This window comes from Polyergus mexicanus, unplaced genomic scaffold, assembly GCF_030449975.1.
Source record: "Polyergus mexicanus isolate NDT 795.1 unplaced genomic scaffold, iyPolMexi1.0 SCAF_15, whole genome shotgun sequence".
In the NCBI taxonomy this organism is placed as follows: Eukaryota; Metazoa; Arthropoda; class Insecta; order Hymenoptera; family Formicidae; genus Polyergus; species Polyergus mexicanus.
This window is the reverse complement of record NW_027223335.1, coordinates 863,306-882,349: the sequence shown is the minus strand read 5'-3', so window position 1 is coordinate 882,349 and position 19,044 is coordinate 863,306. Positions and strand designations below refer to the sequence as shown.

At 31.3% G+C, this 19,044-nt stretch overlaps 2 protein-coding genes across 5 annotated transcripts in view; one reads left to right on the top strand and one right to left on the bottom strand.

Moving 5' to 3' along the window:
- The window catches only part of Phyhd1 (Phytanoyl-CoA dioxygenase domain containing 1), a 129,417-nt gene that overhangs the window by 5,450 nt on the left and 104,923 nt on the right, over nucleotides 1-19,044 (bottom strand). The window contains exon 1 of one of the 2 annotated variants that reach the window (XM_070308357.1): nucleotides 1,482-1,636. The exons of the other annotated variant lie outside the window; for it this stretch is intronic. Coding sequence (XP_070164458.1) covers nucleotides 1,482-1,508 — 27 coding nt within the window. The 5' untranslated portion in view covers nucleotides 1,509-1,636. Of the gene's footprint in view, nucleotides 1-1,481; nucleotides 1,637-19,044 lie in introns of those variants that run through there. 2 annotated transcript variants of the gene reach the window in all.
- LOC138939801 (uncharacterized) lies at nucleotides 9,701-16,347 on the top strand. Of its 3 annotated transcripts, XM_070307985.1 has the most exons (5): nucleotides 9,701-9,845; nucleotides 10,273-10,356; nucleotides 13,926-14,198; nucleotides 14,576-14,752; nucleotides 14,956-16,347. In XM_070307985.1, the coding sequence occupies exons 3-5, from the start codon at nucleotides 13,972-13,974 to the stop codon at nucleotides 15,119-15,121; spliced, it is 570 nt and encodes a 189-aa protein (XP_070164086.1). In that variant the 5' UTR covers nucleotides 9,701-9,845; nucleotides 10,273-10,356; nucleotides 13,926-13,971; the 3' UTR covers nucleotides 15,122-16,347. The 3 variants fall into 3 exon arrangements, with proteins under 3 accessions (XP_070164086.1, XP_070164087.1, XP_070164088.1); XM_070307986.1 differs by lacking the exon at nucleotides 10,273-10,356; XM_070307987.1 differs by lacking the exons at nucleotides 9,701-9,845; nucleotides 10,273-10,356 and adding an exon at nucleotides 11,696-12,417.

Genomic DNA, 19,044 nt, shown 5'->3' with positions numbered 1-19,044 from the left:
CACAATTATCAAACATTTTGTTTCTTTACATAATTTTATATCTGTTTATACTTTTATCATAATATTGCGTTCCATTTTTTGAACGCACACACATATAAATATTATTATTAAAAAGAAGAAAAATCATACACGCACATTTATTACAGCGTTAAAATAAAAATGGTTGTAACTATAAATTAATAAAATTCAAAAGGCAATAAATTAAAAAATTATTGATTCTAAAATATTTTTAAATTATATTCAAAAGCATCTATTAATTAATAATATATAATATTTTTTAATTGATAAAAACTATTGAAATATTATATCTTATTGCTGGGAAAGAGCTGTATTTAATGCTGTTAATTTAAATTATATATGCAATTATGTTAATCTTTTAATATATGTGATGCATCAAAACACAACTGTATGTATGGGGGAAAAAAAAAAAAAATATCCATTGGAAATTTTACATCACTGACATAAGTTGATGCTACTATGTTTCGATGGAACGATAGATTGTTCAAGTAGGAGAATGTTGACCTCCGAACCGAAAGATCCAGCCGATTATATCAGTTGTGGCTTGAACTCCAATGACGCTGTTAGTTAAACGATTGTATACTCGTGTGTCTACCCTCGTTTCCCGGTTCGTTGATGCAATCATATATAAAGACTTGTTGTATCGCCAAGCACTTCAATTGTACGGTTCTCTTCGAATATTACACAATCAAAATGGAGCTTATTTTTTATTTGTCGCAATATCTTTTCACGCGAATATCTCTCTTCCGATGAATATTAATTTTTCCAGAATTTATTAATATTGAATTTTTATGTGAATTTTTAATCAATTGAATAAATTGGATAAAATGTAAGCAAATCTATCAGAAATCTTTGATATCAAAGAAATGTATGTGTGTGTTATATATATAGGTAGATATCTTTTTTAAATATATTTTAAAAATATATTTTTAAAATATGTGAGTAACACATATATATTTAAATAATAGAACATATATATATATATATATATATATAGATTCCGTATTTATAATGAAAATAAGTAAAATATATCTAATTTTAATATACGATAATAAAAATATTCATAGATTATTATTATATTGTAGCAAACAATACAGGAAGTTATATATTTCGCATATATATATTTTTTATTATTATCATGATTCTAAAAAGATAAAAAAAATATATATATTAACATAGCTTTAAGAACGCTCCAATTATACAAAGTCATACATACACATTTCTTCATAAGTATTATAACAACAAAGAATATATGTTTAAAGCAATCAAATTATATTCCGCTATACCACCTTCATTATTATCTACCAAAAAAATTTCTTGAAACATGATTTATTCTAAAAATTTATTTGTGAAACGTCATCGATTACATCACCGTCCACATGTTCGACGACACGCGTCGACTCGAATCTTTTCCATTGTATAGGACGCGACATAGTAAGAGACACGAGTCTCAGGAGGCTCACCTGCGCTCGGATGTCCGTGTTACGCATATCGAAACGTCGGTCTCACAATTCGATCGCTCCTGAACCTGTTTGCTGAACACGAGACAGAGTGAACTCGAACACGTCCGCGACCGAGTGCTCGCACCAAATGACTAGGTGAGCCTCGCGGATATACGAAGTCGATCCAACGACTCCGGCTGTGCGAGGCGAGACAAGAATCGCTGGCGACTCATCTTTCGCCGGGCTCTCGAGAAAGAAACTCACGAACATGATTTTCCAAATATTCGAAAAATTTACCCGATTTAATTATGAATTTAGTTTAGATTTGAGTCAAATTGATATTTCGTGTATTCAGTTGATTATTAAATTTATACTTTTATAAAGTTCTGTCCAACATTTGTATTATGAAGTAAAGTTGATTATTTGTCGTGTATCATTTTTGCTGATATTTATGACTTAAATAACACAAATTAAAATTTTAAAATACTTTCACAAATTTTATGCAGAAATTGTAAAAGAAAAGAAGATACGTTTAAATTTATCTCTTATTTATAATTCGACTGTTTTGCTTATCAATACTTTATCAAATATGCTATATAGTTTTACTAAATTTTTGTAATCGTTATCACGATTGTTGAGAATTTTATTTGTGAAAATAGTGTAATAAAATAATTGTTACAAAAATGTTTCACACCATCCTATATATATTTTATTCCATCTTTATGATAATTGTAGAGAAATTATTATATAATATAATATAAATTAATTAATTATAGTTGTTAATTAATTATTAAAACAAAATAACACGATACAATTAATTAATTAATTAATTAATGATACCTCGATAAATTATTAAAATAGAATGACTCGTAGATTTAAATCGTCAAGGTTTCTTTACCATTCTTATTTAATTTTAATAATTATATATAAATAACTTATATTATAAATCGTTATCTAAATAACGAATATTTCGATATATATATTTAAATTCACACAAAATTGTATCTAAGTAAACCATTGCTATATATACTATAATAATTTAAGTAGTATACGTAAAAAAGAGAGATTCATATGATTCTTCATTGATTCTATAAAATTCTGCGTATAAAAGCCCGATTGTTTCAGCATGATGTCCTCTTCACTCGGCACTCGGTACGATTAGTCGGACACTCGACCATTCGTAACGAATGTTCAGGAAGTAAAGTTTTAAGAGTCGATTTTTACAGGTTGTCTCAAATTTAGCGCAACATTAAAAATATACAGATTTCTGTCGAAAGAAACAGAATAGATTAATGTTATGAAATAAATAAACCTGTTATTTTCTCTATCTCATGATTTATTTTTGCTGAAATTTAGTTTTTAACTTAATTAATTAATTATTTCGTTCAGTTACACATTCAATCATTTGTATATCTTGGAAAGAAGTTTATTTACATAAGAAATTAATTTATTATATAAATATGATATAATATAAATATATAATATAATATAAATATAATATAAATAATATAATATATAATATAATAATATAATATAAATATATAATTTGATCTTATTTCTTATATAAATATAAAAAACACATAATGTTTCGTAAAATTAGTTGTACGTGAAAGATATGTATGTAATATTTTTCTAGTGTGTTACTTCTCCCTCCCTTTTCTGTTTATAAATTTATTATAAATCATATGAATTAAATAAAAGAGAGAAAAATAAATTTATACATATTTATTATTTTTTCCTGCAATATCTTCATAAAAGAGTCAAAAGTACTCTAAAATTAATTTGTATAATTACGACAGAATTAAAAAAAATGTCCAGTTGAAACGATAAGAGAGCACTATCATTTTGTTTTGGAGCAATCTTCTTTATTTTCTTTATCGTGCTCCACATGTTTATGATTTGTTTCATGCTCTATATATTTATCATTTATGTCGCGTTAATGGCCGGTATTTCATCGAAGTGGATAACTTACATATAATGCACGCCTTCGTTTGGGCGATCCTGTAGAAGCCGGCGCCGAACTAACGGCGAATAATTCCGCGCGCTTCGCTTGCGTGGGCTCGTATAATTTACACGAGCAGACGACGCGAATTTATTAAAGTCGAATTTCTCTAAATGGAAAATTTTCTTTCCAGTAGAAAGCGCTCCGAAATTTATTTTTCTTACGCGCGCGTGTCTAATCTTAATAAATAATATACGTCAAAATTTATTCATCGGTCTTATTTAAAGACGACTCTCTGTTTTCGTACTATCTGATCTTATTTCAAGAAAAATCCATAAGTACAAAAACTTTGTATAGATATTATTAATATTGATTTTATATCAATCGTTATGAATTGATTATACTTTTTTCATTATAAAAAAAAAAAAAGGCAGAACTGTCATCTTTCGTTGAAGTAAAGAATTTCTGAAAAGTTGACGATTGTTCCCTGATATTTTAACAGCCGATATCATTGATAGCAATAAAGTAATGTCTGTAGATCAATTTATACTTTCCTTGCTACTTTCTTCCTCATCGATAAAAAATAAAAAAAAAAAAATAAAAATCGACGTAATTCATCTGAGATTTATGAGTGCCGTCGACGGGAATAAAGTTTGATGTATATTCAAGAATACAGTGCAGGTGCCATTTGACTGTAAGCCAAGCCAGCTGTTGACTTAGTTTCTTTTTATATCGTACAGTTTAGCTATGGCATTATTGCGCTATTAATGTCGGGTGTTGGGCATTGTTGGGGCAGTTTAACCGAGAGAGAAAAAGATAGCTACGGTAAATGAGGCCGTTGTCCACCGGTCCGCTATACGGTAATTCGATTTGTTCGTTGGATGAAAATCCGGATAATTTTGTGTATACGCGCGTTTGCAGTATAACATCTTGGTTCGCTGCCAGGTATGTACTCTTTGCGCCTTAACTCGACTCGAATTAATTGTAGCCGCTGTTACGCGGCTCCCCGTCGTAAACATTTGCCATAGAGCAACGTAGAGTAAAATATTAATTACTCGCGTCTTTATGTATATTCGTAACGCGATTACAATATATAGAAAAAGAAAAGCGAACGTATTTTTACAAGCACAACGTATTACAACACGATGAAATGATTGAGATAAATAGTTCAGACTATTCAAATATTATTTAACTATAAATAGAAATTTAATTACTCTATTTCATCTGATATTTTTTTATAAACAGATTTTCACATATTCTTATTATATAATTCTATGATCTTAAGATTGACGTAACATAACTTTTTGTATATATATATATGGAATTAGATGATCAAATTTAGTAGTATATACATAGGTCATAGATTAAACATCTGAATCACTTGATACGTTATCTGCCTAAGCAAATAATAAATATAACGATAGTTATTTTTGATCATCTATCCGTTTAGAGCGAAAAATACAAGATAGAAATTCTATTTCAATATTTTGATGTTCTATTTAAAGAGATTCCTGTTATTTACCCGGGGATATTCAATATAATTAAATTAATATTACATTAAATTATTGAATATATTAAATTTTCTTATCTTAATTTTTTTTTTGATAAGGTATTAATTTGATGATAAAGTAATTCTATTTTCGCGCTTTTGCGTGCCCCTATGGGAAGATCACTATGCATGCACTTATGCATTAAATTGCCGTACATACGCGATGATTAGTTATGGGCGTAAAAAGTTTTTCTTGTATGTAACAAAATAATCTCAATATGTAGAAAAATTTGTGTTTTTTAGAAAGAATAGTTTTGTTCTAATTATTTTTCTATTTGTTATATTAAAAATTTAAAATTATTTACAGTTATTTATACAATCATTATATTGTATATATGTATATATATAAAACTGTAAATAATTTTAAATTTTTAATATAGTAAATAGAAACTTATATATATAAAGAATAAAGATAAATTTTCTATTTCTGAATATTGTTAAAGAATTACAGAAAATAATACAAAAAAGGAATTATAACATAAAATAAATTTTATACACATATAAAACTGAAAGTTTTATATGTGTATAAAACATATATAACATATAAACGTATAGACATGTAATATGTGATTGATTATTTCTCATACTATTCAGAAATATATATACATAATATTTTGCGTCAATAACATGTTAACATTAAACTGTAAGATCTGCATAAAATTTAGTAAGCTTAAAAATCAGGCAAGGAAAAAGAAATAAAATAGCGTTACAAATAAAAACGGAAGATATTAACTACAGTTAAATTCATTAAAGAGCGATTTTAACTAAAGAGTGGCCTTGAAGTTAAAAGAAAGAAATTAAAAGAATTAAAATACAAAGAGCTTATGACTTAAGAGTTTGATCATGGATCTTGTAAATAGGTTGACGAGTTCACATGCCTCTCTGGGTTAACCAATCTATTTGTTTTGTGTATTGATTCTCCCTGTCTCTCTATTTGTCACTTCTCCTATATAACCAAAATCACCGATTTTCTTTCTTATCACACATCTCTTCATTAGGTAATCTTATCTCATAAACGATTCATTTGCGCAACTCATGCGACATATTTTATCCGTATTTTTTGTTTGAAGCAATTAGTTTAAACATTATATTTTGATATGCCCTTCAATCGCATAAATGATGTGTAACAAAAGATTATATAGTTACTTAATTTATGGATATCTTGTCGTCAGTGTTTGGTAATAGGTATGTTTAACAAACAGAATGACCTTTCTTGTCGCAAAAATTATAATGATAATTTTTTGATAAAAAGATGTGTGTAAAGTCAATAATAGATTTCTTGTATTATTAGCGATGGAAAAGAATTAAAATTTCACACATCCAACTGCAAATATACATACATATTATCTATATGTAAAATTTAAAAAAATTATTTATTTTAATAGGATTAGTCGTTCAAGTTAGACGAAAAAACTTTAGTAACTCGAAAGTTTCAGTTAATATGTTAACGAGATTCATGACTTTAAATGCGATTAAAAAATTAATGCAATTTATAATAAGCTTCAAAAGTTTTAATTTACATTTAATATAATCTTAGAATTATAATAATCTCTTTGTTTAATTGTTTATATAAATTTTTGAGAAAGTAGATGAAATCTCTGCACTAAGCTTTTCTATTCTGAGTTTCGTGTATTTCCTTCCAAAACATCAGGTAAGAAAAATATTTAATTCGTGTTATTACAATTTCGGTATCATTTGATAACAAATCTTAGAGAACATATCAATTACTTTGATATTATTCAAAAGTATTTGAAGTACTTATAAGACAAAGGTAATAATGAAAAGTCATTGTAGTTAATAATAATAAAATAATTTAAAAAAAAATTAAATTATTAAATTCAGTATATTTATCTAATTTATATTATAAAAAATTAATAGAATTGTATTTAATATTTATAAGAATTATATATATATATATATTAAACTAAACTCTCTCTCTCTCTCTCTCTCTCTCTCTCTCATAAATTATTGGTACTATTTATTAATGTTTTTGTAGAATGTTACTTCGCGTCGAGGTAGCAATAATTTTTAAATACCGTCACTAGTCATAAAAACAAAGTAGATTACAAAAAGAAATTAGAAAGAAAATGTGTTAGCAAACTGTATATTATTCTGTGTAATAATTTTGCTCATTTTTTTCCCCCTCCTTCTTGATACTTATTATTTTTGATATATTTACATGAATTTGACAAGAGAAGGATTTAAACAAGTTACAATATTTGTTTAAATAGCTTTACTATATATTTAATATATTTTTATTTCGATTTGATTCCTCACAATTTACAATTTAATATCTTTACTTTATAATTTAAGTGACACAAATATTTTTGATTGGAGAAATTTATTTACTCTCTGTATATATTTAATAATACTCGTGTAAGTTGAATAACTAGGAGCTATATCGTATTCTAGGAATATTTGTCTTGCTTCTTAGAAAGAAATAGTTAAAGATAATTCTTAAATCGTATCACCAAAGTGCATAATCGGAATCGCGCCGATTCTTAGTTAGTCGTCTTGTCAACAGGACTGCAAGGATGCAAGAAGAGAGAACCGTCTCATGATCTCCGATCGCGGATGTTATGCGGATAGTTAATTTTCCATTATGGAGATTATCGGGCCAAGTTGTGCGCTACACATGCACGCGTCACTTGCTGTAGAAGCGTTTAAATCGTGTCGTGGTGTGCGTTTCCAACGGGATACACGTGCACCGCGGCGCCGAGCTTCTCTCACGTGTGTCGCGCGCCAACCCTCTTACATCCGTGGCCGCACACGTGCTGGGGTGCACGTGCATCGGTATGCTGTCACGTGCAAAGTAAAAGCTGGCGCGCTCAATTATCCGTTACTTACTCTGTTAACCTGCCGATGGTGATCGCGCAGCGGGATTGCGCGCTCCCGATTGCCTTCAGTGGCATCCTCGAGATTTGCGCGCGCAACGAGGAGATCTAAGAGAAAGGCCTTGGGCCTAATCAGTTATTACAAACTTCGGACAAACGATAATTATACGACGTGCAATTGATTGCTGGTGCACGCGCGTGGCTGGCAATTCGCGACGGGAAACCAACTCGATATCGATGCTATTATATATCGGTTTCCTATGTGATTCCAGTAGATATGCAGACGACATATGCATTCTCTAACTTTATATTCTTATGCGACAAATCTTTTCGTGATCATCTATTTAAAAAAAAAAAAACAAAAAAACAAAAAAACAAAAACAAAACAAAAAAAAACCTTGTGTACTGTATGTTATTCCATTAATATTCGTGCTTATGTTCCTCATTATTCATAATAGAAAAAAATTGTACTATAATATATCTATTTTATTTAAAAAACAAAAAAAAATAGCTAATGTATTTTTTTATAATCCGCAGAAAATGATATTCATACAACATATACATAATTGTTAAGTTAATAATAAAATAAAATAATAGCAAAATTATAGTTTCTTTTATCCATTTTTATTTTAGACGACATCATTATGCGAACAATATTTTGTTTCACTTTATTGTAAATTTATAAAAAATTATCATTATTTCTAGGCGGGATATTCATGTGATGATACACATTGTTGAAAAATATAAAATCGATATGGGTGAAATTTTTAAAATAATTGATAATAAAAGAGAATGACAAATGTCTATTTTGCCAAAATTTTCCTTGTAGCTAAAATCTTTTGACAAAATCAAGATAATAGTGTCTTTATCTCTTATCAAATATAAAAGATACGATACAGTTCATCTGCACGTTGAATCTTGATCGCAATATTTGTTTATAGATGCTAAAGGATGGAGTAATCATTAACATTGCATATAGCGCGAAAATACTGCCTGACCTCTAGATTAAATCAATGGTAATCGACTTCTGACTGACCTCCGGGTTATTGATGCGATATAAAGCACACGTGTATAACTCATTTTTAAGCGTTACTTATTTTTATTTGTAAAATTTGACACATCGGAAACATATTTTACAGCATGCGGCACATCAACCTGACCTTGTTATTTTATAAGCATAATTATCAAAAATTAAGCTTATTATCTTGAAATAGCGATAAACTCGATTATTCTAAAAAGATTGTGTTGCCTTTACGCACATACAATGACTATCCTATCATAGTTGAATTATACAATATGTAATCTAGTCAGCTGAAATAAATATACAATTATATTACATTACTGTATACCTTATTAATTATTACATTAAATTTCAATTCTTTCTTTACGGTGATGTTTCGAGATTCGAAAAAATCGACTTTCAAATTTTTCCCTGATTATTTATTTAGAAAAAAATACACTTGTGCGCGGGCGCGCTGTTGCTCCATTATTAATATTCGTATTCTTATACTCGTCATTATTCGTAATAGAAAAAAAATTATGCTATTATAACATAGCTATCTTATTTTTTTAAATACTCAAAAAATAATAAATATTTATAATCGAGTATCAGGGATACTCACTTAAATTGCTGTTTTCAGAAAAGAAATTGTGTTTCAGAATCTCTCTCTCTCTCATTTTTTTTTCATATACAATATAAATACCGCGAGGAAAGTTACCGCGTCGTCTCTCTTTTGGTTGACGATAACGTAAAAAATAAAATAATGCCATTAATCGACCAGCCCCGCAGAAGTATACGCGATCACAATCTATTTAATTTTCCCCCCTCTAACGCGTTGTCTATATAAAAATCGCGCAATTATATTTAATCGGCACATGACGGACGCACAGAAGCATTGCAGCATTCGCAAGAACATTTCGAGTAACTTCACCCGACTTGAGGCGCGAATCTCTATTCCTGTGTCTTCTGACACCCCCGGCGACGACATCGATTCCTTCGGCGAGAGACTTCGTGGCCGTCGTGACGTAGTTGTGGCAAGAGAAGCGGCAAGAACTTTGTGGTAGGGACCTGAAACTAGTTGTTTTGATCTCTTTCGACAGACACATATCGCGAGTTCTCCTGCCATAGTAACACGACCGACGTCAATCCGGACGCTCTATACGTGCTCCTCGTCGTCTCCTTCGGCTCTCGTCTCCGTCCGCTGCTCGCATTTCACATTCGCCTTCCCCGACATCCATCGGCCGAGACATCCTTCTGCCTTTCCTCGCATACACGCATATCCGTTTACGCGCGGTCTCGTCATCCACGATTATTACGATACCTTATCGATCCTTAGAAATCGTATTTAAAAAAAAATTTGTCCGGTCCTTCTCAGAGCGATTCAAAATCGCTTCATCGTGTCGCGATCCACGAGAGAAAAGCTGATATCGTTCAAGGCATATAATTCTACTTCGCGAGAAACGTCATTACTTTGCAAAAATTTTCAGAAAACCGCTCTGTACGCTAAAAGTTAATCGCAAAATTATATGAGGGGCGTCTCTTCCTCAAAGCATAATTCGAAGATTCACAAGGTAAGTCCCTGGTTTTCTTGCTAGATCATTATTTGTCAAGGTACTGTGCAAAAGAACCATCATTTTTCATCATATTTCTAGAAGATCTGTTTGTTCTGCTTTTTTTTTTACTAATAATGCACATTTTTCAATCACAAGAACGATACTAATAAATAAGCAAATAAATAAATTGCTGCGCCAGAAATTCATTTATTTCGATGCTAACGGATGGACTGAATAGTTTCTTTATTATCCATGTTTCATACAAAAATTACAGTACTCTCGCACCAAAACGAGCAAAAGTTTGTCCATCCTAAATATGAAAGATCGAGGTTCAAGATAGAATCTGAAATGTTTGTCTACGTGTTCGGTGTTCGACTTTTGGAGACACTGATTAATTAATGGAACGTAATATTTGAACGCAGTTTAGACGATCGCGGGTATATTTTAATGATGCGTGTTTGGGCGCATTTATAATAGTATATCACACAGTGATAACCCGTCTCCATTCCTCTTAAAAGAGACTGAACCCCGTTCGGTTATCGTTAATAGCGCTTAGCATAGATTTATAATCTATGCTAGTATCGCTAGTTCTCCTAAATTCTTTTATCGCTAGTAATATATTTATTTTAATTTATATATTTTTACCATATTTGGCCGTGGAAGTTTCATCTTATATAGACATACTCCAATTAAGGGATCATTTTTTAGATATCAAAACTGATTATAAAAACTAAAATACTATGTTTATGTAAAATTGTTCATTAAAGATTAAGCTCTTTTAAAGATATAAAACAAAATTTTTAAAATATCAAATAACTATTTGACAGCTAAATGAGTTAGTTCTTAATTGTATTTTGAACATACCATAATATTCGTACAAAAATCTATTCTCTCTCTCTCTCTATAGTTATATATATATAGTAATAAACTTATCAAATGAGAATACGATAAAAGAAATTTAAAAAATGAATTTTTTTTTTTTTTTTTTTGAAGTTTTTTTATCTACGTATTCTTGTGATAAATATATGTTTAATTGATTTTTGCCAAGCAAAAATTTCTGCAGAGGTTATCACTTATATTGCTCGACAAGAAATTAAATGTGGAATAAATATGAAATTCAGACATAATATCATGACATAATTCACAGATTCGATAAATAAATAAATTTATTACTTACGAACACCCCGTCATATTTTACTGGTTACAATCTTCATGACGATATTCCAGATATTCATTATGATTGCAACATCGTTAATTATCCGCAGTCCCAGTGTTTCGTTACTGTTGGCGTGATACAGCGACAAGTACATATATAAGTCGATATAGCGTGATCCGTCAGTAAAGCGCGAAAGCCCTATACGGCACGCGTTTCCACGGTGAAATTTCTAAGCGAACACGTAGCTAAATGCGCTCTCATGCCCATATCTGTATAACGCGTAGAGTGACGAATTGCTGTCAGATGTTAGCGCGATTAAACGCTGACAATTCCTCGGCGTGGCGTATATACACGCAGAGGCGGCGTTTCGACTAAGTCACAGGGATGATAAGATTATTATTCAAATTAAGGGAGAGAAGAGTCAGAGCGAGTTCGCCGTCGCTCTACTTCATTCGTTTGGGTTTTATCGAGCCGTTTACTTTACCCGGGGTTGACGCAGGGTGGTTGCCTTGCGGATGCACATTTGCGTCGCGACGCGTCGACGGAATAGCGTAATGACGAATGTAATGTTGTTGCGCGGTAATTCTTTTTTAGCGTTTTAACGCCAGCGAGTCATAGCGAGGAAATTTTCCTTCCTTCCTCGTCGACGATTCGCGTGTAAACTCGAGGTTGTTGTTCGGATAATATCCTTGAAGGATATCGTGAAATAGAGGTGGACATTGCTCACGTCTAGTATGAGACGTCCTCGTTGATTTTACATCGTCGTTGCGGGATCACCCTCTCGAAAAATATCTTCCGTAATTAAAGAACAATCGGCCGAGACGTATAACTAATAACGCGCCAATCGCGTTTTCTGCATCAATCGTCATACCGTCGCGAGATTGTGCGATCGCTACAATAAATATTCCCGTGGGATTGAAAAGGTAGGGAACTTTTATAGAATTTGTGAGATTAGCGTGATAGATTTTCGTAGATAAAAAATTTTAACAGGAATACTACGAACGAAGGATCCATATCAACTAATTAATAGAATGATCATGTTATATCTGTAAGTGTCTAACGAGATAGAACAATGCTGTTATTGATTACATTTCGCGATCATCAACCCTTTCTCCCTCTGATGCGGTTTTCGCAATTCTTATTCCGATATCTCTTCAAATGCAAGCCATTATATCTATTGACATTACGCGCATAGCGTTAACAAGCAGAACGAATATTCGAGAACTTTTCAGAAATCTATGACGTGATTTTATATATGAAACAATGTATGTTTAATAATTATATAATAAACTATTTATGGTGAAACAATTCCTCAAAGATAAGTTTTACATTTATAAAATCATTAATATATTATGCAAGAAATATTTTATAAAACATTGGAAAATTTAAGATTATTAGCATATATTTCTATAATATAATACATATAGTAATTGATAGTAATGTATTTTTCTTGCATATTTTTTACTTATTCTTAATATTTTACATTTGACTTTATTTCTATTTTACCTTACTTTGGATTTTAAATGCGAACTTTAGAAATACAAGAATAATTGCGTAAAATATGAATTTTCTATTAAATCCATTTACGATTTACATGAGTAAATTGCATTATTTGCATTTAAATATACATTTTTAACATTATAAAAAGCGTCGAAATGTGCATCTTCTTAAACGCGCTTGAAGAAGTTCCTAGCACTTATCCAACCTGCGTAATTGCAATTTTCATCGAACACAGTCGCATTGTCTTCTAGTGTATAGATCGCAATAATAATTTTCGATTGCACAATATAAAAATAATAGGATGTAATAAAAGAGACTGTATATTATAAGGCAAACAGAATGTAAGCAAAAATAGCAGAGAAAGGATGTGTCTCTTTTTCCGTGTAAAACTTTCGCGTTTCTTGATCGCCAGACAACGAATTATTTCGTTCTCCGTATATTCCCTTGAAATCAACTCTGCGCTACATAACTGACATTTATCATTGTTAACAGTTCTATTTCTATTCTAACACTTCGCAATTATTCGAATCAGCGAGCTTCGTCCGGCATACTTTTATTTTAATCGGGACGTGCAGTTTAATTGTCGGAATTAATAATTCATTGTAAAATACAATAGGTATTTATTATACTCGTTGAGTTATGTGACGCAAAATCTCGTTCTCGGCGAATATTTGAGATCGTTTTTACATGGATGCTCTTCAACATCTCTTTTGTAATGAACAGCGATTACAAATTATATAGATAACAACAGCTACGCATTAACTGGAAATATGTGCACATTGCAGATTATTTATTAGGGTCAACTAGAGAGTGATACGATAGGATTTTAGCCATTGATACTAAATCCGTTGCTACATGTAATTTATATATTGCGAAATTCCATAAAATACTTGTAATAAATCATGGTAAAATATTTTATACGATTTTTCAGTATTGCAACGTGCGTATTTACGTAGCTGAGGACTTTTGACCTAACCATGAGGAGCATTTCATCGGAATCGTTTTTATTTCTCTTTACTTTGAAGTTATTTGTCATAATGGGAAATGCGTACCCAGTTATCGATATAAACAATGAAGAGATTGTTAAAAATAATAGTATAATGAAAAAAAGCGCAAATATTCCGACAAAAGATGCAGTCGTATCGAGTACACCTTATACATGTGTATATATATCGCCGAATCTGGATTCATGTAAATTCAACAGGTAAGAGAAATATCAGAGAAATCTTTTCAAAGAAATATCACCATCTTCTTTTTAGAGAAATATCATTATTACATCTACTGAGATTATATTTCAGAAACTAAATATATGATAAAATTTTCTATATCATAAATTACAAATTTATTTCTATTTTCGTAGCTAATAAGCAAAAATTTCAGGATTTCAATATGTTATCGAGAAGATTAGTTATTAATATTCAAAATTATAATAATTCCAAGTAAGGATCACCCAATTCCGTTTGCCTTCAGGAAAATTTTACTATTACATTTGTGACAGAACTTATAATTGAAAAAAATTCTCTTTCGTTTATATATATTGTATATAACATATTTATATCCAATGTGAAATTTTGATTTCAGTTATAATAAAACCAAAGAAAATCTTCGGAGTCTGACAAAAACATTGTCAGAGAAAAAAAGACGCGAACTAACGAAAAATAATACAAAATTCTACGCGCATTCATCGACGCGTCTTTCAGGAATGGACAAGCGCGTAGATACTATAATATATGAGATACAAAGATGCGTACCGTCAAGGTAAGACTAAGAATATAGTGAATAAATAATGGCAGTCTTTGTAAATGACTATATTTTTCATGCATCTTTTTACGATAACAGAGAGAGAGAAGCAGTAGTAACACAATAAGAGCATAACATTAACGTTAAGACATATTATAATAAGAGAATATAAAAAATAAATTATATTACATTAAATAGATTTTTCCTTATTTATTTCTCAGACTGCCGTTTATTTTGCCACGGTGTACGGATGAAGATTTTGCCAACAAGAAGAGCGAGATTTATCAGCTTTATCCCTTCGTGATAGACGGTTTTTCAAAACCGACATATGAATTTCCAACGTATAATTTTTCTATTCAAACTCGAAAAGTATCGAAATCTGCATGATTTATGACGTATATTTGAGTGAATCGATTGACTTACAGCCATTAGTCATTAGGTATATCTAATCCTCGTGATATTAAGCAAAAAGGGCACACTTGTTATCTTTCATAAAATTCTCATCTTTAAACAAGAGGACGAATCTATCAATGTGAATGAGTCAGAAAGAAACGCATGAAATATAAACTCGCATTCTCATACATAAGAATTAAATGAAAACGTGTGTTTTATAGAGATAAACGGTTGTTAAAATTAATTGAAAAAATGATTGGAGATGTTCAATCTAATATAAGACTGCGGAATGAGTTGAAAGTAACAATAAAAATTGCTGTAGTAACAATCAATTATTTTTAGCGATAGATTATAAGAAGTAATAAATAGATAATATTATCGTATCAGTAATGTGATTATTGCTTTTTAATTGTCATATATATGTTTAAAACTTCAATATTAATAATGTTAATAAAATTAAAAAACATCAATATTATATGAAATTTTATAACAATATCGAGAAATTATAATTATTCCTATATATAGCGTAAAAAATAATATTGCACTTCTAAACCGTCAATATATTAAAAAATTCAGAAAATATGAACAATATAAAAATTGATTTCAACACATCATTATTGGCTCTTTTATATGTTATATTAATAAAATATAAAAGCGTAAATAAATACATAATACATATATTATATTAAATGTTCTTTTTTTTCCAATTTCATTAAAAAACGTTACCAAAAATGATGGCTACAAAAGAATGAGCGTGCACCACATATTTCAAAGTAATATCAGAACATGACGAAGCATCGAAAAGTCTGTGTACGACGAGAAAGATTGGGAAAGGAAAATCGACCAAAGTATGATCTGTAGCGAGCGTCACGCATATCCGGCGGGAACATACATCGAATAGTCCTGAAAAATATCAGGCCATCACGTTCACAAGTCGATGAAGGCGAGAATGACCAATGATACGCAATAAACGAAACGTGGAGTATCTTACGGTGCACCATCGATTTTTACGAGCGCGAGAGTCGTCATTACAAATGACGTACGCGTGCTAAGAAAACCGCTGTTACATAAAGCATCGATCGCGGTAGAAATTTTGAACAAAATATATAACTAAGCTGGAAAATTATTATTATTATTCTTTTTCAGAATTAATTTCGGTTTGTAACTAAGATAGATTTAATCGGATTAATCATATAACTATAATATTAAGAGGCTGATACTGTAAGAATACAAATAAGATTTTGTAATAATAAAGAAGATCTAATTTTGAACATATATTCTCTCATTTATATTTAGATTTCATTATTGCGAAAACTGATATATTGTAATTAGTATGTTAAATTAAAGAAAAAGATACTTCACAATCAGTGTTTTAAAATGCTTACATATAATTATACGTAGTAAGATAATTTTGCGTACTGTTTTATCGTTCACATATAAACCTAATAATAAAATTCAGATTTTTTTTTTAAATATACGCCAGACATTTTTACTGGTTACAAATGGCTATACGAAAGAGGTTGATAGTTGGATCATTCGAACTTATGAACTTCTGACTTCGGAAGAATTTCAGCGCTGTATGTTGCTACGTTTACGATTAAATTATTTTCTTGTCGTTGGTCTAACTTCTCATCTCTGAGAAAAAAAAATACGTTAATGTAAACAGACTTAACTAGCAAATTGCAAAAGCGGTTCCAATTAAAAATGAACTTGACCTTTTACTATCTAATGTATGTTTATCTTCCGTTTGGTTATAACTAACTTCGCGAAGTAAAAGAAATACAAAGTAATAAAATATAATATATTAAATAATAAAAAAATTACTATAATACAATAATTGTCTTCCATTACAAAAATATTATTAATATAATTATTAAATTATTAATATAATTTTTTTTACATATATTATAAGAAAATATTTTAGTTATGCGCGGGTAATAAGAAGCGCGAGCTCATATTTCGGTGAGTTCACCGAGTGGAATAACAAAGATATTGTCCGACATATTCGCATTTGTATTATATTCGATTACAATTTTTGGTTTTTCATCTTTCTTCCTTCCGATTATATCTGATAATTTTGATTTATCGAGAATGCGATCTTTTATCTCACGATTCCTCGCTAATATCTTTTCAGACATCTTTCGTTTGGACCAGCGTCACGCTATTCTCAGATTTAATAAGATCAATTTTCGAATTATTTTTCAATGCGGGCGCTGTCGCATTGATTTCTCGATCGACGTTGAATTTGATCAATTGTTCTCGTTCAATTTTCATCGTTTCTTTTAATTTCGTATGAAGATCGAGTAGATATCGAAAACAAGTTTTTATTTTAGCAATCATTTCCACATTTTTCTCCAATGAATCGTACAGAAAATCGATGACATTGTACTTGTTTGCTTGATCGCAGGGATTTTCCGGTTCTGAGTTTGTAGAATGCTTTAGATATCCTTCTTCCGATTGTGTAAATCCTTCGTTCTTCGCCTTCTCAGATCGGTGGGTGTCTTGTTCCTGCGAAGGTTTATCAGACAGATTAGATCTCTCTGACAATAAGAGATCTATGAAGGTCCTTCGAAGAATATCTTTCACGTTAAGATTATTTAATAATGTGCGAAAAAGTTGCCACTTTTCCGATATTGTTTTCAAACTACTGATTTTGCACAATGTATCGGTAATTACAGAAACTGGTTTAATCTCGGACTCGCGAATCTTATCAAGAACGGGTTCACCCTTCGCTCGAGATAATCTTTGTTTAGCGACAAACGGTTTTCGCAAGAAAGTACAATCTTGCCGGGAATCCGTAAATTTGTTTGACACCGGGATCGTCGGTTCTCGTGTCCTGTGCGACTCGCTAAGAATTAACTCGTCTTCTTCTATCGCAGGCTTAACGATCTCTGATGTAAAATTCGCTTGATAACCCGCGCACAGGGGCACCCCGATGTCGGGTAAACATCCTCGCGCCACCAGAGTGGCGGTAATCGGCGAATCCAGGACCCTCGTAACGTGTATCGGTCCGGCCTTTGTATGTTCAGGGATCGACCCGGTGGTCAAGTGTCTGTCTTGTCTGGCGGATCGTCGTTGCCGTACATTCTCCAACTCCGGTGTTTTCGAGCGCAATTTCGACGTTCTGCCGGGATCCGCCAATTCGTCGTCGATTACCAAGTCCGAGGATTCTAGCGGCAACGTGCCGACAACGTCGGAGGACAATGTCTCAACATCGCTAACGATCCCCACCTGCTCGTCCCCCTTCGAGGTTTCGCCTATCTCAACTTTAATTGGTTTCGTTTGACCGGACTCGTCCTCGTCAACAAGCCCCTTCGCGCTCCGATGTTCGTATTCTGTTTGAAGTTTTCTCAATGAGGAACACGACGGTACGTCCTTTTCGGCCATTATGCAGATCGGTTGATGCCATCTCACTCGTCTTTCTTCCTGGGCAACTTTGTTTCCTATCCGGAAACGTGTCAAATCTACACCGAATACACTTAGAGCCATTGCCAGAAGTAATATCACCAATGGACAGTTCGTCATGGTCAATTTATCGCGATTGTAACAAGCTTGATCGAAATACTACGAAACGCACAATGCACGAATCTCAAAGATAAACTGACCTCTTTTTAGGGCGCGCGAACGCTTTTATAGCTTAGGAAAAATTATACGAATTAGTAAATGAGGTTTTCAATTTTCGAGAATGGGGCAGAAGTTCGCCTTCTTAATGATACGGTTTCTAAGAAAATGGACGATTACACGAATGATTAAATGACTTTACATATCTGATAAATAGATTTACTATGCGCTAATGGTTGCCGGTTAATGTCGCGTTAATCACCTAGAAGAAGAAGGAGCCGTTTTTATACTTGAACATGATATCTTTGACTTTCTCTCATTTATTGACTATAAAATGTATGACGAATATTCGAAAT